Source organism: Echeneis naucrates, chromosome 6 (genome assembly GCF_900963305.1).
Source record: "Echeneis naucrates chromosome 6, fEcheNa1.1, whole genome shotgun sequence".
NCBI classification, from domain to species: domain Eukaryota; kingdom Metazoa; phylum Chordata; class Actinopteri; order Carangiformes; family Echeneidae; genus Echeneis; species Echeneis naucrates.
The window spans coordinates 12,943,378-12,964,980 of record NC_042516.1 but is presented as its reverse complement, the minus strand read 5'-3'; the positions used below and the strand labels follow the sequence as shown (position 1 = coordinate 12,964,980).

Here is a 21,603-nt window from a genome sequence, read left to right as displayed (position 1 = left end):
AGTTTAGTTTCATTTTACAGTACCTCATCATGGCCCAGACAGTTAAATGTGAACATGTCTGGATGTGATACCCTCACTTTTCCAGAGTATATATATCAGCATTTCTCCATCATTAACTCTGGAATGCATTGATTCCCTATCTTGGCAGTGTTTTGGGTAGTTTGGTGTTACTTGTGACTGTTCAGGCTTTGCTGTATAATTTACTCAGTCTCAGGGCAGCGTGATGTTAAATTTCCGTCAACATATAAATTGTGTGATCATACTTTTTCTCCTGTCTATGGGAACCAAACCACGATTTCACTGTACACCAAGCTGAGGCTCCGCTGCGGGAGTGTCATGTGACAATGCTGCTATGGGTGGTCCCACGAGACATTTTGGCTCGAGGGATGTTGGCAGTGAGCCACCATGGCCTGTAAACAACAACAGCGTCAATTTGAAATAATCTGGATCTGAGTGTCGGCCCGCTGTCTGGCGCTGGTTTGATTACAAAAAGTACAGTAAAGTGCTTTCCAACGATGCGTCGAAGGTGTGTCTGGTGAGTACTCCCAACCTTCAAACGACTTTGAGGTGTTTTGTGAAGAACGGCTTCTGCAGACTACAACCGTGAGCCGTGCACAAGGCTAAAGTTAGCAATGTTAGCCGCAGCTGCTGCTAACTAGCTAATCTTGGCTACCTGGAGAATAGCGATTGCCGTGCGCATTTGTTCAACCTTTTCGACCACCGTCGGATTAGTAAGAACCACGCCGCTGTTTTTACTGACTGGGTTTGTTTATATGTGAGTTTTACGACGCGCTACAGAACACAATAGAAGTCAGACGATTAGCAACCAGCTAATGTAAGCTAATATTACCTAGCCAGTTTCTTTCGGACGTTCACGGACGTGTAGCGAGCTCGCTAGCTAACCCAGTAAACAAATACACGGCGCTACCTAGCTGCAAAAGTCAGCGTATGCCTTTCCGACATTGCTAAATGGCATCATTTATTAACAAAATACGTGTCTTTGAGGCAAACATGGGCTCAACCGCAACGATACGCAGTAACGTTAATTCAAACGTTACTGCGTATCGTTAGCTTGTAGCAAACGTGTAACGATTGCATTGCCATTATGAACCATTCAAAATGTCCAAACACCGAGTATTAAAAGCACGTTTAATGTACTGTTTGAAAAAAGTTTTTCACGTTGTCAGCTCCGTATATTTTCTTGTAATTTGACCTGTTGGAGTCGGGAGACGGTGCTTTGGGGCTTCAGTCTAGCTCCGTGATTTTGATTCAGTTATTTCGTCTGTCCACTCGCTGTCTTCGTGTCAATGCGAATTGAGTTTGTCTTATGGTTTTAGTCTAACTGGTCCCCTGGCTTACTTTAGATGGTCAAAATTTTGAAAGTCGTCTGGGAGTCAACTGCAAAGGCAAATAGATGTGCAAGTAGCGATGGAGCTTCTGAATGAGTGAAAAATCACCCTCTTAGTGTTACAGAGTCGATGTTCATAATTAATACGTCTTTATTTACAAATATTTCCTCTTTAACCCTTTTTTTAGATGACTCAAGTAGCAAATACTCTTATTTGATAGCCTTCACCTTATGTTATATATCTTTGGGTGAAAAAAATGTTATCAATTATAAAGTTATCAAGTTATAATTGTAGTTGTAATTATCAATTCAACTTGCAATTACTGGTAGTTACAGTCAAATCCTTGTATCCATAAAATAATGACAATCTTTTCTGTTACCCTCAGATTAATATTCTTCAGACAGGACATCATCTTCTCCACTGGGTTGCTTTCTAGCCATGTCCTCACAGCAACCCAACAGTTCAGCTTCCAACAGCCCGACCAACATCTTGGGTTCTCCTTTCTCGGTTATCAGTCCTTCACTTAACTCCCCAGTGGTCTCACCTTCTTTGGGATTTGGACCCATCAGCAACAGTCAGGTAAATGAAAACCAAATCTGGTTTAGCTGCCGAGCACAGGGTAGGGTACACTGCATTGCACTTTCTTATAATGTACACAGTAAACTCAAGAGCGCTTTGTGTATTCTTTGTTTCCAGACAATGTTAATGTTGTTACACTCTGGACACTGCAATGTCAGATCAATTTGGAAAAAATCAGCTAGTGAAAGTGTGAAATGAACTTAAAATCTGTATTATCTCTGTATACTACTGACCAATATCATTACATTGCAATATTGTATCTGTTGAACTGTGTATACAGATCTCCTCGACAGCACCTATATCAGGGATGCACTCAATCAGCAGCTCAGAGGATATCAAGCCTCCATTTGGCCTGAGGCCCATGCCAGCTCACAGCCCTGGAATAATGTTGTCTCAGAAACGTCTGTGTGTCATCTGTGGTGATCGCTCCTCTGGTGAGTGATTTTACTAGATTAACAGAAGTGTAACATCACCTGGAGACTGTGGAATTCTGTGGAAATTTCTGCAAATAATGTCCTATCTACTGTTCAATATTTCATCAGCAGTTGAAAATAAGTACAATTACTAATAATTATTAGTTTCTAATGGGGAAAAAAGGCAAATGGTCATGTAGTTGCCTTCACTTGGATTGGTTGTGTTCAATCTTCTCATTGATATATAACTTTTGATGCATATATATTTTTTTGCATTTTTGTATTTACAGGCAAACACTATGGAGTGTACAGCTGTGAGGGTTGCAAAGGTTTCTTCAAACGAACTGTGCGCAAAGATCTGAGCTACACCTGCAGGGATAACAAGGAGTGCCTGGTTGACAAACGCCAGCGCAATCGCTGTCAGTACTGCCGCTACCAGAAGTGCCTCGCCATGGGCATGAAGAGGGAAGGTATGCAAGAATCATGGATTTATTTGCGGTGTACACTAAGAACCTGTTTGGCTGCAAGGTTTTTGGCACATCTTATTTGTGTATACACTAAAGACACATAAATGAAAGAGCTTTCAAATGATTTGCCTTGCAAAGTCGATTTGATCTCTTAGAACATATAATTATGCCAAAAGAAAGCCGAAATTAGTTCAATTTTCTGCTATGAGGAAGGGTGGCTGCCTGATTGGATATGCTGAAAGGGTAGAGTAGGGTTTATTGGGGCTGGTTAATATAACTAACCCCTCTCTATCTCTTCCTTTCATTTTCTCCTATTCTACCCTTTCTCCATCTTTCAATAGTGATCAAACATATAAAGTGGATAAAAGAAGATGGAAAAGATGAGGGATGGCTGAGTATGGAATTAAAATGTTAAAGATACTGTTTTTTAATGTTATGTAGTAAATTAGTTGAAATGTGTTCGGCATGAAAAAAAAAATCACTTTTGGTGAAAATGTAAACATCTCATAGACTTACTGTCTGCTCTGCTGGTGGGATGGGTGGATCAGCCTGAGAGCAGTCTGTTTTTGGTTTGCTGTAGAAAATACAGGCGAGATTTCTCCATCACACAGAGCCTAGTCTTTAAGCCTCTTAGCTGTCCTCAAGGTGTTTTGTGTTTAATACAACACCACTATGGACTGATGCTGCCATTACAGTAGGAGTTGAAAATGTATAACTTTTTTTGTTGCATTGTTATTTTGCCTTTAACAATCTAATAAATATTGGTTTGAAATATTAAGATAACGCAAGTGAGCTAAGTAGAGGGTGCATTCATAGCCAAGTTATGCATGTAATTCTGATCTTCCAGTTAATGTACTTTTGTTGATCATGGAAATCAGTTAATTAGACCTTTGTGGTGATGGATAGTTATGTATAATACATTATTAACACAAAAAAAGGCAATCCAAAATGTCTGCACAGCAATGCATTGAAAAAAAAACATGATATTTAAATTTAGAACCTGAAAGATGAATTAAAATGCAACATTCAGGAATCTAAACTAAAAATGGAAGTCAAAGTCAAAAGAATAGACTTTTTTTTCCCTTCGGTTTTTTTGGGAGATTTTAAAATTTTCTCTTCCCAACATCATGACATTTCTGTGGAGACGTCACTGCATTTGCAACAGGTTTTTCTCAATTCTCTCATCTCGTCATTCTTCAATGGAAGCCATTATCTCATCCCGTTTCTCCTGCCACCACTTTTTTGTCTAATGCAGCGGTCCAGGAGGAGCGCCAGAGGAACCGAGAGCGTGAAGGTGAGCTGGAGTTCACCGTTGGAGTGAATGAGGAGATGCCTGTGGAGAAGATCTTGGAAGCAGAGACTGCAGTGGAGCTGAAAACTGAGCTTCATTCTGATGGAGGCTCCGCAGGCAACTCTGTGAGTGTTAAGAACAAAACAATCATTTGTTAATCACAAATACATGATGTGTGATTATTAATTGTGTTGAATTGTTTGTTTCCAGCCACATGATGCAGTTACCAACATCTGTCACACTGCAGACAAACAGCTGTTTGCCTTGGTGGAGTGGGCAAAGAGAATCCCTCATTTCTCCGAACTCCCTCTTGATGACCAGGTCATCCTTCTGCGTGCAGGTGTGACTAAGAACCTGCAGTCTTGAATGATCCAAAATCTGGGAATTTAAATATCAGTTTTTGGTTTTGAATAATTAGCAAAATTGCAATTTAGGCATATTTCAAGAACTAGATCTGCCTCCTTGCAGGTTAATCCAGAGTTTTTGTGTTTGATCCAGAGACTAAATAGAGACCATTGGAAATAATATTGTAGTCACTTAATGTTGTACTGTCATTGGGTCTTAGCAGTTTCAACTGCTAGAGGGCAAGGGAACATGAGTGATGATGTTACTGACCTTGTTGTCAGGACAAGGACAAGCAACGGTTGTGTAGTGCTTCATTTTAACACCAGTCTTTAGTGTTCCTCACTCAGTATTTTCTTCAGCTAGTCAGCATAGTACAACTGAGAATAGACACTAAACTGTTTACCCAGTGGCTGCGTGCTTATACGCATTTTCATTAGACAGTTCACTTTTAAGATGCAGACTGTTTCTGATAAAGAGCCTGAACAGTCTGAACAGAGATCACTTTAATTTAAAAAGAAACAAAAAACTAATTGGTTCTGCTGAGAGGACTTTCTGACCAGTTTTGAGAGCTAGAAGACATTGTTGTAATCACAGTTGCAAGGTCCCTGTTAAAATGCATTTTGGTAATATCACAACTGGCAGTATAGTTTAGTGTTGCACTTATGTACTGGGTCAGACCAACATAGAAAATAATCTAAAACGGAGCTGGTATGAAGTACAGTGTGGGTGAAGCTTGACATGTCAGGCTGCTCAGTTGTACAAGAAGTTTCCATCTGAGGAAGAAAAGAATTTTCCTTTTAAAGCAGGATTTCATTGTAAGGGTAATTTCATGAAACACTGAAATGCTTGAGTTGAGATGCTTTCATGACTTCATCATTTTATTGCATTTCATTTGTCAGGGTGGAATGAGCTCCTCATTGCCTCCTTCTCCCATCGCTCCATTGCTTTGAAGGATGGAGTTATCTTGGCCTCTGAGCTGCAGCGTGATGGTGCACATAGTGCCGGAGTTGGAGCCATTTTTGACAGGTACATCAATGGACAAATGATTTCCAGTATACTTAATTAAATTGCGACTAATTGCCATGTCTTTGTATAATGTTTTACATATGCATAATTTATGAACGATAATTTATCGTTTAACAGGGAGAGTGTGCAGAGTGCAGAGGTTGGCGCCATATTTGACAGGTACTATATTTTGATAACATAATAAAAATGTCTTTAAATCAGTGAAGTGTCATTTTGTTGTTATGCTTTTTGTGTTTCACCCTCTGAAACATTCCTTATTGTCTTTAATCAGGGTTCTTACTGAGCTTGTCAATAAAATGAGAGATATGCAAATGGACAAGACAGAGCTTGGCTGCCTCCGAGCTATTGTCCTCTTCAACCCAGGTGCTTCACAGTGCAAGACAATGCTACTGCACATATTTATAAGATTTCAAACTTTATGCATTTCATTGTCTCTTGTCACAAATTAAAATTTTGTTTGTATTCTACAGATGCCAAAGGGCTTTCAAACACCGGGGAGGTTGAGTTACTGAGAGAAAAGGTCTATGCATCATTGGAAGCCTACTGCAAACAGAGATACCCAGAGCAGCAGGGAAGGTAAATAGCTTAATCTGTGACAAATCTGGAATTGTTTAACATTTTACTCTATAAAAAAAAAAAAAAAAAAGGTTAGAGTGCTTATACACGTTTACCCCCTCGAACTAAGTGATACCTTTACTCCCTGCAGGTTTGCTAAGCTCCTTCTTCGACTGCCAGCACTGCGGTCCATTGGCTTGAAGTGCTTGGAGCATCTGTTCTTCTTCAAGCTGATTGGTGACACACCTATTGACACTTTCCTCATGGAAATGCTTGAAGCTCCCCATCAGTTGTCTTAGATAGGAAATGCTTACTGTGGTTAGATTCAGATAGCTGAAGTCTGGGAAGCTGGAGTGGGACTGGAGTGGCACTTTAAGTTCTTTGAAGATTTGTCAATTTGTCTCACTGCTGTCTGGGTTACACTTTTTTTAGTGCAGCACAGATTTGCTCTTTAGACCAAACCCAAGGCTTGGCATGATCCACAAGCTGGTGCTATATGTCAAAATATCTTCATGAGTAACTATGATTTTAAAAAAGTATTTTTAAAAATGGAAACATCGAAATATTTCCCTCACAGGAATAGATATAATTTGGGTACACATTTTTATACAAGCTTTTTAGACACCTCAAACATTAAGCTTCAGTGGTTTCTCCAGCTGAGCTGATCCCAAACCCAAGTTTTTTTTAGCCGGAAGACAACTGGAATCATGAGTATGCATTAAGGATGTTGTCTTCTTTTTATGATTTCTAATTGAGGCCAGATCTAAAGATGTATTATCGTACCATACAGCCACAGGTAATTCTGTCCAACAGCAGCTCTGAATTTACTTGTATCCATCGCAGAACATAAAATCCCAACATTGACCCAGGGATAAAGGATAAGTCAGTGGTTGAAACTGTCAATTCAGACTTGTCCGTGTTGATTGAGGATCAGCTTTGTATCCAATAATATACAGGTAGTGTTGTTTACTTCTTTGCCATTTTATAAATCTTATCACTTTGTGGTTAACAATTAGACTGCACTGCATACTTGCTATGTACTATTTCTAAACCATACTTTTAAAAAAGACCAGGCCTCCTAAATGGTCAGGTGTTTGTTTTTTGGTGCTATTTCAGAGATAATTTGACATTTGGTGCAAATGCACACCAAACCACAAACCTAAGAAAATATGCAAAACTGAAATTCCCTTTGTTAATCTTTGTTGAAAATGTAGCAATATAAAATGTAAAATGCAAAAGAGCTTTCTGCCTGTCAGTCATTCAGGGGTTTTTCAAAGTAAATCATTGTCAGATGGAAAGGGAATACGCCATTTTGTAATTTATCTATACAATGCTAAGGTACTGTGCAAAAGTAATTGTTCAGGGAAAATGTATATTGATCAATTTGAATTATGATCAGGAGATACAAATTATTTAATTCTTATGATGTGCCCTTGTTTTTAGTTTTCAGGATAAAGCAGAACGTGTCTTGGGTTGCACTGGATTTGCTGAGACTCTTCAGCTAATTTTATTTCCCCACTTTTTTTTTCTTTCTTTTTTTTTATGCTCAATTCTATTTTATATACCCCCCTCCCTTCCCTTTTAGGTAGCTGTCTTGTTCATTGTAATGGCTTTGCAATTTATTAAAAGCAAACCATAATCACACTTAGCTCCATAACATCTGTGGACATAGGAATTTTATTCAAGACCAGATGAGGTCTCTATGATGGCCATGTGTGAAACCAGATGAGCTGAAATGATGAGCTTGTCATCGACCTCTGTATGCTCTTGAACATAAAGTGACTTGAGGCATGGGTTGTGTGGACTAAAAATAAAGGCTTAAGTTGTTTTTTTTTTTGGGTGGGGGGGTTATCTCAAAGTGTTTCACATAAAGTTTTTAAAAAAAGGTTCCATGGAGGAAACCCAAATTCCAAGCCAAAACAACAACTTCAAGAGAAACAGTCAGAGGATGTTTTAATTTTTATTTTTATTGTAGTTATATAGGTTTTGCTGTGGGCACATAGACGCAGTAGAAGCCTTGGTTGGATAGCGCTTGTGTCCAAGTCCCACAGTGATGTTATGGCACAGGCAGCAATGTGTGTGATGGGCTAATGCTAAATGAAAAGAAGAAAATATTGAGTGCAATGAAATCAAAGGCTTCTAAGGGATTCCACAGGAGTAGCTGGTAAATCAGCCCATGAAGTAAAAAGGTTTCCGAACACACAAACCCTACAGCTCTGAGAACCAAAGTGAACCTCCCTTTGTATCAAGCAGAAGTGACACCTTTTTAAACCATGCATGGCTTGGTTTGTTTAAATTATATTTAGAATAATACTGCTTTTAGTCTATAATACACTATTCTACACATGGAGCAAAAAAAAAAAACCAAAGACATTGTCATGACATGTACATCATTTTACAGCATTCCCTAAATTACTTTACACATCTATCGTCTTGTTTTTGACAAAAGTCAGTACAATCTGGGAAATGATGAGCTCTTCCCTTGTAACTTCAATTCTACGTTGCATGCTACACATTGAGTCTAAGGTGCTGAATAGTAAATTCTAAAACAAAAAAAAAACATTGCTGGTGCGGTGTTATGTAGCTCTAGCATGATCTTGCTCTAGATTCTTGTTTTTCTTAATGGCTATGTTTCCATCACAGTGAAATATTTGCGTGGATAGATATATACTTTGCAACTTACAAGCCTAGGTGTCTACTGAAATTATGCATGTTGAAGTGGCCAAGGTTGTTCTGAATGAATCAAAGGTATCCAATGAGCTCATCAATAGTTGAAAAGCAAACCCACATAAAAGATTAAACTGCTGGTTCCTTCTCATTCACTTCAATGCAGATTTGCATGTTTAAAATAGTTAAATTGTGGATATTTTCTTATCCATATTGTTAATCATGTAACCCCTGATGTTCACATTCATAGTTAAATAATGAAGGAATACTCTTTGTGTCCTGTAAGTGACATAGCGAGATCTCCAGTGATGCCAGTTGAACTACCCATTTGGCCCGACATACTTTTCACTGTTACATTTTGCCTAGATCTTGACTAGAGTGAAACAATGCAAGCCCATATTCTACAGTAAGGCAACAGGATACAGCTAATGTGCATAACCACATCTCTAAATTGTAAAATATTTTAAAGCTTTCCAACAAACTATTTGATCCAAGATATAACGTGGCAGGATTAAACAAACAAACAAAAAAAAAAACAAAGTTGAGCTAATACACGTGTAAAAGCACTAGGGTGATTATGAATCACAGCTCATGAGTGATTGCAAAAAGATTCTCTCACCACTAACAGACTGCACACATTTGCTGAAATATTTTCTCGATTTTTATATGTCCCTGAAAATGTCGTAATAAATAACTGTCTCTGAAAGGCACTCTGAAATGTGCAGCTCATAGTTTCTACAAAATAAAACTACATAACTCCGATAAAGATCGCTCAGCTTTGTCTGCCTGCCTTCAAGCTGTCCCCAACTCGCCAGTCCAACCATGAAAATAGGTGACATGATGAAACTTGTCTACATTTGTTAGAGCTAAAAAAGATTTGTGTGATGAGGAAACTAGTAGTATCACCAGTCTTAACCACAGTAACTTTCTTTATGATCTTTAAAAATATTTGCACTGTAACTGATTAATTTGTTTTTACCCAGTAAACTAATGCTTGCCTGCTTAGAATCTGTCCACTTGGATTAAACATCAAAAACTGTGCTAACTTTTAAAATTGCTGGTAAAACGTTTGAGTATAATTTCAGATTCAATGTCAGAGGTTCATCAGTGTCAATGAGTTCACATTCCATTGATACCCAACTTTTACATCCAGTGCAATTGTTCCTTATTTGAGCACCTTCTTGAGCAAAACGAATAGAAACACAAAACTACCACAGTAGTATATGACAGAATAGCACTCTGCACAGAGCCATCTACTCAATAGATGCATTTTCTTTCACTTCAAATTGTCACTAAAGCTGCAGGGCTGACACTAAACCCAAGCAAGCAGAGTTAGTGGAGCGTTTAGCGTCTGTACCTCACTTCTAGCCCTCTGGATTCAGTCAAGGCTGCTGAGATTGAAGCATATGCACTGCTGACTCTTCCCATACCCTTGGACTTAAAAAATATTATTTTGTGCAGGTATTTGTGGGCGGTGTCATGTTCGAGGGAGGATGGTGGTTAAGCCTTGTGAGTGCAGATCGTTGATCTTCGTCCAGCAACGGTAAAGCGTAGTGGTTTGAATGTGGCGCTCTGTTCCTGCAGTTCATGAATAAAATGGCAAAATCGCATTCAGCCTTTTATCCACTCTCTTCAGCAAATGCTTGTGTCAAGCCTATGTAAACCCAACGCAGAAAGATGAGCTCAACCCATCGAAGCAAACGGGGGGGGAGGGGTTTAGTGCAGAGTCAGAGTGCAGTGGGTTGCCAGGTTTGTTGTGGGCAGTGATAGGGCTTCCAGATGTCTTAATGTCCATTGGTGATCCAGGCCCAACTCATACTTGCATCTCTGAACCACTGGACAAGCCAAGAGCGTTGGCCTCCTCAGTCGTCAAACCATTTTTCAGTGTCCTCCTCACTGTGATAAAAGAGAGCTTTTTGTGTTACCATATCAATCAACTACAATGGCTATGTTTTATCACCCTTTCACAGGTTAGCGTGGTTCACTGTGCTCCACAGATGGTTGGAGTGTTTGCACATAATACTGAGCTTGCTAATAAATTACACCACTTGTCCAGATGATGGGACTCACATGATTTTCGGTTGGCTCGAGATCGTCTCCTTTCTCGAGGTTGTGTCCGCTGGCTGGGCCCCTGAGTGGCTGACCTGACGATTCTCTCCATGATCTCATCAGCTGTGTCGTCTGTGCAGTTCACTGGGTCGTCGCTGACAGAGCACCACGGAGGAACACGCCCTGAGCGGTGAGGTCAGAATAGATAAGTGTAAGTTATAGTTACGACTGGCGTTTTTAAGATAATACCACCATGCTGACGCACTCTCATCGACAGTCATAATGACTAATATTAAGCAGGGGTTAACATCTTGGAAAAAAAAAGTTCCAAAGATGGCACTAGAGGAAAAGCTGTACAATTCATCCAGGGGGAGAGGGAATTTCTATGCAGTGGTTGTCGATACATTTCACTCAAACCTCTTCTGATGCTTGTCAGGAAATCAGGAATCATGATTATAAGAACTAAATTTCAAAGAAATCCATTGCAGAATTACTGAGACATTTAGTGGACAACCTTGGGGACGTTGCCATAGTGTGACTAAAGACGCGGGTCCATGTCTCAGTGTACGGAATGGTTGATAGTGTTGTGGTTGTAACGGCATAACTTGGTTCTGAGACTGACCTCTGGTGCTGCCAGCTCTGGTTCGTGCACGGAGTCCTGGCACCGTGGACGTCCCGTTCTCTCCACAGTGCAGGCTGCTCTTCAGCACGGCCTTCATGTTCTCATGTTCAGCTGCATCTTCAGCATACTGGATACCCTGAGGCTGGCTCTCCTGTGCATCTGATGGGGCGCTGCTAAATTTACCACTCTGCAGAGGGGATAGGGACACACGATTATAACAGCTGACGTTTTCTCAGCGGGAGGAGGTGAAATTCAACCCCATGCTGTGATACATTTAGTATTGAGGAAGAACTGTGAAGAAAAGCTAAAAACATCAGACTTGTTAATCAGCCCTTTCCAGCCTGCTACCAGAACTGCATCACAAGATCCATGAACACATTCATATTGTGAGACAAACCTCCTATTCATGACCTATTCATGACCATTTCTTGCAAAAACGCAGACATGCCAGGTTCAAGAGTTCGGCCTCTGAGTCCTCTTGAGGTCTATTATTTCAACCAGAAAGTTCTGAAAGATCTCTAGCCCTTCCGCGAGAGATTTGCTCAATGCTTCATGCAACCGCCTCTTTTTTTCCCCTCTGTCATCACTGAGCTTCCTCATTCACGCGACGTCTCACAGACACACTGAACCTGTTACTTCTAGCAATGACTCGTCCTCTGTTAATCCTTGTGAATACACCGGTTATTGTTCAAAGCTGTAAGAGCATGACCTGTAAGAATGTTAGTCACCACAAAAACTTCACACACATAGGTACTCCCCCTACCTCGCTATCATCGTCATCCTCGCTCTACAGAGATGAAGGAAGTGAGGGGGGAAAAAAACATTAAAATAGATTTTAAATAGAGTACATTGCTGCGTGTTCATCTGGTTAAATTTGAATATTATGTGTAATCATTGTTCTATAAATGTTAAAGAAATGGTTTATTTGCTGGGACTTAGATAAAGAGATTGATGCCATTCTTAGTTCCTGTTCAGATCTGGCAGTTCACACCCATCTGGTGTCATCAGGTGTGAGCACGACACAGTTGGATTATGGGACTTCTGGTCTACCTGTTGCCCCAGCGCCCAAATCAACGGGCCTCTGAGTCTAGCTTTAGTCTGAACATACAGCAGTATCAATTTTCTAGAGAGTGAATACAGGGAATAACAAAATGTCAAACTATTCTTGTGTGTTTCTACACACCTTCTAACACAAAAAACACTTCAGACAAATACAAACTAAAATGGAACAAGAGAGCATATTTGACTGAGCACTTTTTTGCAAGTGTGGTTAAGGTGTGGGTTTTGGTATTCCTCCTTCGGGGACATTCAAGGGTATGAATTTTAAAACAGTGATTGAATTAGAGTCCCTTTGAAGACTGAGGGGCCCCCGCCAAGTCTCGCTGTGGAGTCCGAGCAGCTAACTCCTCTGGGTTTAAGGGATTTTAATCATGCAGGGAGGTATTTGCACTGGCCTTTCTTAGCCCGCTACAGCAACAGAATGAGAGACACTAAAAACAACTCACTTATTATTGTTACAGTAACCTATACATATGAGTAATGAGTAACTACACTGATGTCATTACTAACGTATGCCGTTTCTGTCACAAAAGATCGCACTTGGTGCTTTAACTAGATTAGGAATATAGCCAGTGTCAAGGGATTGTTCATATTGTTTCAAAAAATTGAGAAAATACTAACTAAACAAAGATGAGGATCAGGAAATGGAGAAAGCGTGCATGTGACTGTTGCTCGTGGTGAAGACCACTTACATCTGTTATCATTTTTCCCCTGGTCTTGTTCCTCTCTCGGTGGTTGGCCCTCTTTTGTTTCTGTTGCAGCACACGCTCTCTCGTTGTTCGATACTCCAGGGCAAATTCACTCAGGATCTTGCTAAAGCGATGAATGCTGACTTCACGTACTGCGTATATCGGGTGGCCCAGGAACAGCAGAAAGGCATGAAACCTGCAGATGTTCAGAAAACCAACGTTTCAGCATGCTGCTTAAATACCATACCACATCAACTAACTAAATCAGCTAAAAATAGTTTTAAATATCATTAAAACTGCAGATATAAAATATAATCTAGTTTATTATGGAGGCTTTTGCACTGCATATGAATATACCTGTTGATTATTCTTCGATGTACAATCTTCAGAATAATAATTCGCTCCGCACAGTCTTTGAGGAAGTCGGACATTTTCTGTTTCAACGCTGGTTTCATCTCGTGTTTTGCAATGACTTTGAGATGATCCCATGATGCTTTGCACTTTCGCTCCATCTGGGCCAGATTGTCTTGTAGCTGGTCAAAGTCCACCTGGCAAGAGCAGAGACAAAAGTCTTCACAGACGGTCGAGGACTATTCATTAGCGTGTATAAAAGGACAAATTGATCCTTCTGAAAGAGGATCTGAGAAAGAAGCCGAGCAAACCTTTGTCAAGCGGGTGATAGCTCCTATTTCAGAGTATAGGTCAGTGCTGTCTGGGAACTTCTCGACCACAATGGAGCAAGCGTGGTGCAGCAGAGACTGCTTATGAACTGTGTCCTTCACCTCCGGGACTTTCTCCAAGTAGCTCAGCTCAAAGCCTTTAGCCTGAAGACGAAGGCACACACACAGCAACACACTCAGAATGTGAGACGGAAACAACTGTCATCAACTGAAACAGAAATTAGAAATCAAGAGCCCCTACTTCAGGACCAAATTGCACTGGATTTCCTTTTTGGCACAGTAAAAAAAAAAAAAACTCAATGGTGTGCGCCCAGTAGATATGTGGATTCATTAGGCTGTGATTATCAGAAACCACAATCTACTTGAGTCCCAAACGATTGCTCTGCTTGCCACAGCAAAGTAAAAAAGAAACAGAAAAAAACAAAAGGCCTTACATATCATGAAAGATATAATCCTGCCAGACTCTCCCTTGTTCTTACGCCAGGTTTAATGGCTTACTGCAAAATATAAATGCAGCCATTATTTACGGGAACTACTTGTTTTGATGTTGATGACTTATGTTTCTCTTTTGCATGTTGGGCTCTCATAGCCCAGATGTTCACTCGTACGTAGACTTACACACGGCTGCATGCACACAAAAGCACACGCGAAGCTGCAGAAGCACAGAAACCCCCATCTCAAAGAGAGACACAAAAAAATAGAGAAGAAGGAAAAAAAAAAAAAACAGTCGGAGACACAGATGCAAGTTCACACACGAGCAGCAAGGCAAACATTCATACTTCCAGAAAAACTAAAAAAACCCTCCTCCCCCTTTTTTCCTCTCAGACACACAGAGCCAGGTTCAGCAGTATCCTTGACAAGCATTTTTACTGTAGGACTGTCTGCTGCAGACAGTCAGGCAGCACATTCTTCTACACACAGAGTCTGCTGTTATCCCTGCCAAATAAATATGTTTGTGGGGGACGGGGCAGGGGGAAAAATGTGGGAGGAAATGGAAGAAGTGGGTGAAAGACACACAGGAACCTTCATGCCATATATGGCTGGAGGGTTACTGACATTACTGCCATTAAGGAAATTTCCAATGGCCAGCAGTGTGGTCAAGATGTAGCGGAGTGTCCTGTTTTTCTCCAACTGGTCCATCCCTTCCTTCAGGTCCTGAAGAGGCTCTGCCACTTCCTAAAACAATACGAAATACAATGAAGTAGGATATTATCTATGCTTGCCTGTTCATGTTGCTAACAAATAATTCTGCCATGTGTTGTGTCTGCATGTGGTTTGAGTGAGCAGGAATGTGGGAATCTGTCTGACCTTCTCAATAAGATCATAGTCCATCTTGAATGCCCACAGCTGCAGGCGAGCAGACAGCTCTGTGATGGAGGAGAGGGTGAGAAGGAACTGCTCGGCACTCCCCAGGGGAATATCGGGGTTGACCAGCTGAGCCTCCTGGATCTTCTGCTTCTCCTCCTCTGTGGGGATCATTGTCAGGATTTTCTTGGAGACGAAACAAGAAATTAGAGCAGAGGAAGGGAAGGTGCACGCTCATAGGATAATTCGTCATGCATATCAAAAGAAATTCAGTGCATGTGTAGAATTTTTACATGTCTGGGAATAAATTATTAAGACGGAGAGGAAACAAACTGTCTCTGCCATATAAATCTGTTTATCTAAGATGTTTCCATCTTTCCCACAAATTCGTGACATCTGAACTTTCAACCTTGCTTTTGTCGTCTGGCTGAAAATACCTCCAGAGACACAAGGTCGAGAGAAATACTACTTTCTGCTGAAAATAAATTCAAGGAAGACTCTGAAAACTGCGAGTTACATAATACCAGTGGGAAGCACCATCCATCGTTATCTGTTGATGAAAAGTCCCTCAAAAGTCAACGGTATGGTTTTTCAAACTAGCTGAAAATATGCCTGTGTAGCTAACCTTTAATTATCAGTGCTATTAATTTATGTCAGATCAACAGAGAATCCAGCCATGCAGCCCGATAATTCAGATGAGATGTCAACATTGCGGGCAATCCCATCTAGATGAGTTAAATCTCTCCTTTGGGGAAAACCACCAGCGTTTTTTGGTGTGCTGGGTAAATATCATTCAAGAAAACCATATTTACTTTCGACCATCAGCATCAACATTTTCTGTGACCTCGCTGGATGGTACAGTGCAAATTGAAATGTATGGCATGCGGCCTGAGATAGAAACCCTTTAAATAAAACGCTTACCTCAATGCCCTCCTTGTTAAGTGCATACTCATCGAAGTTGAGGATTGCAGTCTTGATTGTGCGGGGAGGAGGTAAGACAGTCAATCCTATGTTTATGGCATTGCTCCGTTTCGAATCCAGGACTATGATTTCTTGTCGTTTGCCATCAACAGCTGCTTTCTATGAAAGATAAAATATGCCATCAGAAATCAGGTTCAAGCTTTGTCTCAGGTGTAGTGGCTTTAAGATGCACGTTACACCAAATACCGTGTATTGCATTTTTCTAACCCTTTTCAAGACTGCAATGTGAAAAGAAGCATCTTGTTTTTTTGTTTCCCATAATAATCCCTTTTCTGTATTACTAGATCCATGTACGTCTTGGTACCAGAAGACAAAATGGTTGGATTGGTAAGTGGAAAATAAAACATGAATGTGAAGCAAAAAGTGCTGCATGAAGTTGCATGAAAAAAAAAAAAAAAAAAAAATCTACATGCAGAATAAGCCAAGTTGAGTGTGAGGTGAGAAGAACAGTTGTTACAGTCCTGGGATTTCTGAATATCTGTTCATGTGGAAATTATGACTAAAGCTCGGTGCTATAGGCAAAGATGGGGTTAGGTGAATGTGAATTAATGTTCAAACCTTCCCTGGTGCTAGATTCATTGAGACCTCTCTCATGGCTTCCCATTCTCATACTTATGTCACCTTGTGTATCCACATTCATGTGAGACATCCAGTTTATTACAACCGAATCAGAGCTGCAGAATAAGCCTGTGTCTTCAGAAGAGTAGATTGGTATAGTGTGGCTCTACTGTAGCAGCAGTAAACTTGTAAAAAATTACCTTAGTGACAGGCAGCTCTTTGGATTTGGACTCAAACAGCTGCTCCAGCTTGGATGTGTCCAGTTTAATTGGCTCCAGTTTGGACCAGAGGGACTCCTTACAGAATTTATGGCTCTTACACTGCCAGTCCACAGGACGCACCTCGTTCCAGAAGAGCCGGATGGTCTTCTTCTTCTTCTGGAAGAGAAGCGCCTCCCCTCGACTGAGCTGAGGGGAGGGCGGAGGGATTGGGGCCATGAACGGCGGGGGTGGTGGCATCATTTGGCCAAGCATGGGTGGAGGCGGGGGGCATCCAAACAGTGGCGGGGGAGGCGGCAGGGCAGCGTTGCACAGTGGAGGAGGCGGCGGTGGTACCAGGTCACCTGACCCCATCACACTGTCCATATCTAAGATGTCCATGTCATCCTCATCCCTCAGGTCGGTGAAGTCCATCTCTTTGATCCGCAGCTCCCTGGGTGCAGCCATTAGCTGGTCCCAGATATAATCAGACTCTTTCTTAGGAGGTAAAGCCGATGAGGCAGCTGTTGATGATTTGTCAGGCTGCTGCTGCTGATCTTTTGAGGCCTCCACCTCAAGCGGAGATGTTAAACCTTTGACCAAATCATCAAATTTCTCTGCCACTGCCCTGACACTGCCCTGGTTGTCCAGATGTCCCACCTCCATTTTTTTCACATGATCCCCTCTTGCCTGTCTGTGAGCTTCTAGCGTGGAGATCCTGCTGGCCAAACTGGCCACCGAGGAATCGCTGACCTCTGCCTCCTTCTCACTTTTACATTTTCCTGTCTCTGTTTCTCTTGCATGTTCTTCATCCTTGGTGGATGTTGTCTGAGCATAGAGCATGTCCAGCATGAAGCGCTTGCTGTTTAGAATTTTGCTGCACTGATCATTCACGTCTGCGTTTTTAATACACTGACTCCATTGGCCTGTTGAAATGAAAACAGTTTCAGCAGTGAGTGAGATAATCATGGCTGATTAACTACGGAATATAACTAACACTGATCATACCTGCTTCGATGTCATTGGTGAGCTTCTCGTCCCGCTCCTCCCTCTCCAGAGTACTACTCGTAGAGGAGATGCTGGATGCCGAGCAGTTGTCCTTTTCATTCACTTCCTCATTCTGTCTCTCCTTCTCACTCAGCAATACTCTGTCGTCCACATCCCTCTCCGTCGCCTGCTCCTTCTCACAGTCCTCCTCTAACGCATCCTCCACATCTGGCTCTGCCACCTCTGCTCCCTCAGTTACCTCTGCTTCCTCCACCTGCGCTTCTGCTGCCACCTCATCCGTGCACTGTTTCTGCTCCTCAGGCTTCTCCTGCTCTTCTCTCTCTTCCTTTGCCATGCCTGACTGTTCATCCGACGCCGGCTCTGCCACTACATTCTGGTTAAACTCAGCAACATCCTCTGTCTCCGCTGGCGACTCTGTCTCAGTCTGCTGCTTTTCTGGCTGGGAGGGGTGCGTGGGGGAAGGTTCTGATACTATTAACTCTGGGGCTGGACTTTTGGTTCTGGTCTGTGGGTCAAGGTTTGGCTCTGAGATGTGGTCTGTTCCTGGAAGAGAATTCAAAACAATGTGGAAGAAAAACGTTGCTTTAAATACTTTGTTTATGTGCCTTTATATTATCTGATGGTCTTCAGAAACATTTTGTTTAGAATTAAAACAGATGCAAATTGTTTCCTGACATCCTTAATTGCACTGAGAGAATGCAAAAACCTGACTATAACAGCTTTACATGAGAAAAAAATGGCTTCACTATCAACCTTCTAAAAGTAAGTCAAAAAACCTTTAGTCCAATAAATGTAATCATATTAATTACGTCATGAGACACTAACATCAAATCATTAACAGTTTTTTATTGATACACTAACACACTAACACTAACCTTGTTTCATACCCGCTTTTTTTTTTTTTTAACTATTCTTAATGATTCCTTTCAACGAGAATTGTTGTTCTGTCTTCATAACCACCTGTAAAGTGTTAAAGCCTGGCCCTGTTTATGTGACAGGGGCACTGACAGCCAGTGTGCAGTCCACTCAGGCTCATGTCAGTCTGACTTACCTGATGTCTGACGTGCGGTGGTAACAGCATCCTCCTGTGAAATGGTGGATGAAGGGGTGGTGCAGCGAGATGCTGAGCGGCTTGCAGGGTTGGAACTCAAGCACAAAGTGATCTCAGTTCGTCCTCTTGTTGGCACTCTGGGCCGCTCCCGTTCAAACTCCTCTGCAGCCAGTCTCTCTACAGCCTTGTACCTGCAATAGATTGGAGCTCTCACGCGTCTGCATACTATTTGATTGTTCTGGCACAGCAAGGTGGAAGGACTGTACATTCAAAAATTCAACTCTATTGGAAAGATGACCTTTAATGGCTAATGAAAAAATCTGTTGGGTTTCTGCAAATAATAGCCATAATGTCACCATTTATGTTGTTAGCATTTTTGACATGCTTGTCCTATTCTGCAGTAATTATGGAAAAATTGAGCTGTAATCCCATAACTAAAAGAGCCAAAATGATGATGACAAATGACATCCTTCTTTTGATAAAGTGGCCAAAATGTTGTTCATTTTTTTAACTGATCTTACTCCAGATATCCTTGAAAAGTGAGATACATGCTCCAGAGAGGAGGGTGAGGCCATGAGAGTACACGGCAAGTCATATTGTGTGCACACAGACCTGCTCAGAGGCAGATAACCACAGCACATCCGTGGAAAAACACAATTACACACTTGTCCTGTTAACACTGGGACGTCTTAATGGTGAGCAGGCCTGAAGGGGCCCTGACAACAATCAATCTGAGGTGGGGTTCAACTGGCTTTACATCTGCGTTCAATTTTAGGGAAGGCTCTCAAAGCATTGAAAAACTTGACGACTTTTTTGATCTTCTCTCACAGCCTCAGTATCATTCTGAATATATGAAACCGTGAAATAAAATAAACTCACCTTTCCTCTCTGGCTTGTCTTGTCTCTTCCCTCTTTTCCACGTAATCTCGACTGAGAAAGGAAGACAGAGAGAGCCAGATGTTAGCTGAGAGATGATATAGAACTGTATTAGAAGGTGTAGAAACTCAGATTTTATTTCAAAGATTGCATAACTAAAAATAATATGGCAAGTACAAAGACAGCAAACCGAGCGTCATAAAATGCTCAGACACATGAGCGGAATACTTTTGCAGACTTCCTTCTGTTGTGACACAGTATATCTGTTGATCGACATAAAGCAATTACAACCCAGTCGAGACTGCAGCCACCTGTTTCTAAAACTGATGACATGTCTTTATTTGCAGAGTTGCCTATGGTTACAAAGCAAAATATTACCTGTGATATAAATTTCAGTATTTTGTGAGACTCACTTATAACGACTCCTCTCCTCTCTTTCGATTCTCTGCAGACGCTCTTCTCTCTCCGTGCGTCTCCGCTCTCTCTCTGCAGCCAGCGATTCTTGATGCTGTCTGTACGAGGACGTCAGCAAGCCCCCCAAGGTGTGCCTATGCAGCAAAGAGAGACGTTTAAATGCGACGGCTTTATTGAAACTCAGCAGTAAGTTTGTGTTTTCATGTAGGTATTTCTTCCCAAGCAGCCATATCTAGAATACGTTGCATTAGCACTGGAAAATCTGCCATGCCGACCTGTCCAGCTTGGAGTCTGGCAAGGAGGCCGCTGAACTGGGGAAGTGATGTATTGATGATGTAGGAGTCTGGTGCCTGCCAGGGTACGGAGTGCCGTTGGCAGTGATTCTGTTAAAAGAAAGGGAAAAATAAATGCCTTGTTCTCTCCTAACACATCTCTTCAGGGAAAGACAGAGTAGAGGGCTGGACAGCACTTCAAGAATCTGTGATGTGATGTGAATTCCAATGTCATACTGCTGGACGGTTTCCACTGAGACATGAATAAAAGAACATCTGAACATCTTTCCCGTGGGTCCCGTCACCCTGTGGGTGCGATGCTCATTCATATCTATGCAAAAAGGCAATCTTTAACAAACATATAGTTTCACCTGACCAACTCCTGTTTGAAGGGACTTGTGTTTAATCCAATAGGAAATTGTGCATGTTTTGCCCTACAATAGTTAGAATCACTAAACTTCAGAACCAACACACGTGCATTATGTCCGTGGACACTTAGACCACAGCCTTACCTTTCAGCCCAGCAAGGCTTTCTAACTGTGTAAGATGTCGGACAGTTGTTTGTTTCCATTAGACTGAAGATGGAAATGGGAGAAAAAAAAAAGAGAGTAAGTCAGATCAGAGAGTCAAAAGATTGCAGTGCATAAATAGTCACGCAGATAAGACACAGGGACAGCGGTTGAAGGTAAGAGGGCTGCAAGACCACACAGAGACATACCCAACGGGGGCAGTGCAGGAACTACCTGTCCCTTTCCTACTGATACAAATTAATGTAAAAAAAAAAGAAACGAGGGAATAATTGGTGCTGATGCCGAGGAACTGCTGCACCAGCCCAGATTTGATTCCCTAATTATGCAGAAACTTGAAAAACTAAGAGACATTGATTGTGGCTCATCACAGTGTTCTGAATTCCTGAATGCTTAAAATTGAATTTACTGACTTGTTGTCTTGGTTTAACTGTGATGCAGAACCACAACAGATGACAGATGGGTAGCAAATGTCTGCAAAATAATGCTTTCCAGCAGCTGAGGAAAGGGAAGTAATTATGGCCTTCCTTATTCTGTTACAATCGATCTTTGGAAATGACAGATGAAACATAAATCACATCTGAAGTAAAGACGTCTATAACCACCATGATTAAGAAAACATT

The 21,603-nt window shown here is 41.4% G+C and overlaps 2 protein-coding genes across 5 annotated transcripts in view; one reads left to right on the top strand and one right to left on the bottom strand.

Annotated features, from left to right (window-relative positions):
* The first annotated feature begins 366 nt into the window (after positions 1-366).
* LOC115045520 (retinoic acid receptor RXR-beta-A-like) lies at positions 367-7,861 on the top strand. 2 transcript variants are annotated; one of them, XM_029505255.1, is made up of 12 exons: positions 367-535; positions 1,735-1,928; positions 2,209-2,362; positions 2,632-2,811; positions 3,150-3,203; positions 4,064-4,224; positions 4,310-4,439; positions 5,344-5,470; positions 5,588-5,629; positions 5,742-5,833; positions 5,941-6,046; positions 6,177-7,861. In XM_029505255.1, the coding sequence occupies exons 2-12, from the start codon at positions 1,788-1,790 to the stop codon at positions 6,322-6,324; spliced, it is 1,335 nt and encodes a 444-aa protein (XP_029361115.1). In that variant the 5' UTR covers positions 367-535; positions 1,735-1,787; the 3' UTR covers positions 6,325-7,861. The 2 variants fall into 2 exon arrangements, with proteins under 2 accessions (XP_029361115.1, XP_029361116.1); XM_029505256.1 differs by lacking the exon at positions 3,150-3,203 and having other exon boundaries at positions 370-535.
* Positions 7,862-7,969: 108 nt separating this feature from the next.
* The window catches only part of fhod3b (formin homology 2 domain containing 3b), a 78,066-nt gene continuing 64,432 nt past the window's right edge, over positions 7,970-21,603 (bottom strand). The window contains exons 11-27 of one of the 3 annotated variants that reach the window (XM_029505252.1): positions 20,966-21,028; positions 20,457-20,564; positions 20,181-20,315; positions 19,771-19,821; positions 18,892-19,082; positions 17,841-18,383; positions 16,836-17,758; positions 16,018-16,176; positions 15,100-15,282; positions 14,848-14,967; positions 13,774-13,935; positions 13,469-13,659; positions 13,115-13,307; positions 12,127-12,150; positions 11,364-11,550; positions 10,763-10,924; positions 7,970-10,588 (exon numbers count right to left, since the gene is read on the bottom strand). In XM_029505252.1, coding sequence (XP_029361112.1) covers positions 10,506-10,588; positions 10,763-10,924; positions 11,364-11,550; positions 12,127-12,150; positions 13,115-13,307; positions 13,469-13,659; positions 13,774-13,935; positions 14,848-14,967; positions 15,100-15,282; positions 16,018-16,176; positions 16,836-17,758; positions 17,841-18,383; positions 18,892-19,082; positions 19,771-19,821; positions 20,181-20,315; positions 20,457-20,564; positions 20,966-21,028 — 3,478 coding nt within the window. In that variant the 3' untranslated portion in view covers positions 7,970-10,505. The remainder of the gene's footprint in view (positions 10,589-10,762; positions 10,925-11,363; positions 11,551-12,126; positions 12,151-13,114; positions 13,308-13,468; positions 13,660-13,773; positions 13,936-14,847; positions 14,968-15,099; positions 15,283-16,017; positions 16,177-16,835; positions 17,759-17,840; positions 18,384-18,891; positions 19,083-19,770; positions 19,822-20,180; positions 20,316-20,456; positions 20,565-20,965; positions 21,029-21,603) is intronic. The other 2 variants (XM_029505253.1, XM_029505254.1) reach the window with 2 other exon arrangements.

What these genes read in the sequence shown, in the direction of transcription:
- LOC115045520 (XM_029505255.1), top strand. Translation starts at nt 1,788, where the DNA reads ATGTCCTCACAGCAACCCAACAGTTCAGCTTCCAACAGCCCGACCAAC. An exon ending in CATGGGCATGAAGAGGGAAG is followed by an intron (nt 2,812 to 3,149) that starts GTATGCAAGAAT and finishes ATCTTTCAATAG; the next exon opens with TGATCAAACATATAAAGTGG. An exon ending in GAGGCTCCGCAGGCAACTCT is followed by an intron (nt 4,225 to 4,309) that starts GTGAGTGTTAAG and finishes GTTTGTTTCCAG; the next exon opens with CCACATGATGCAGTTACCAA.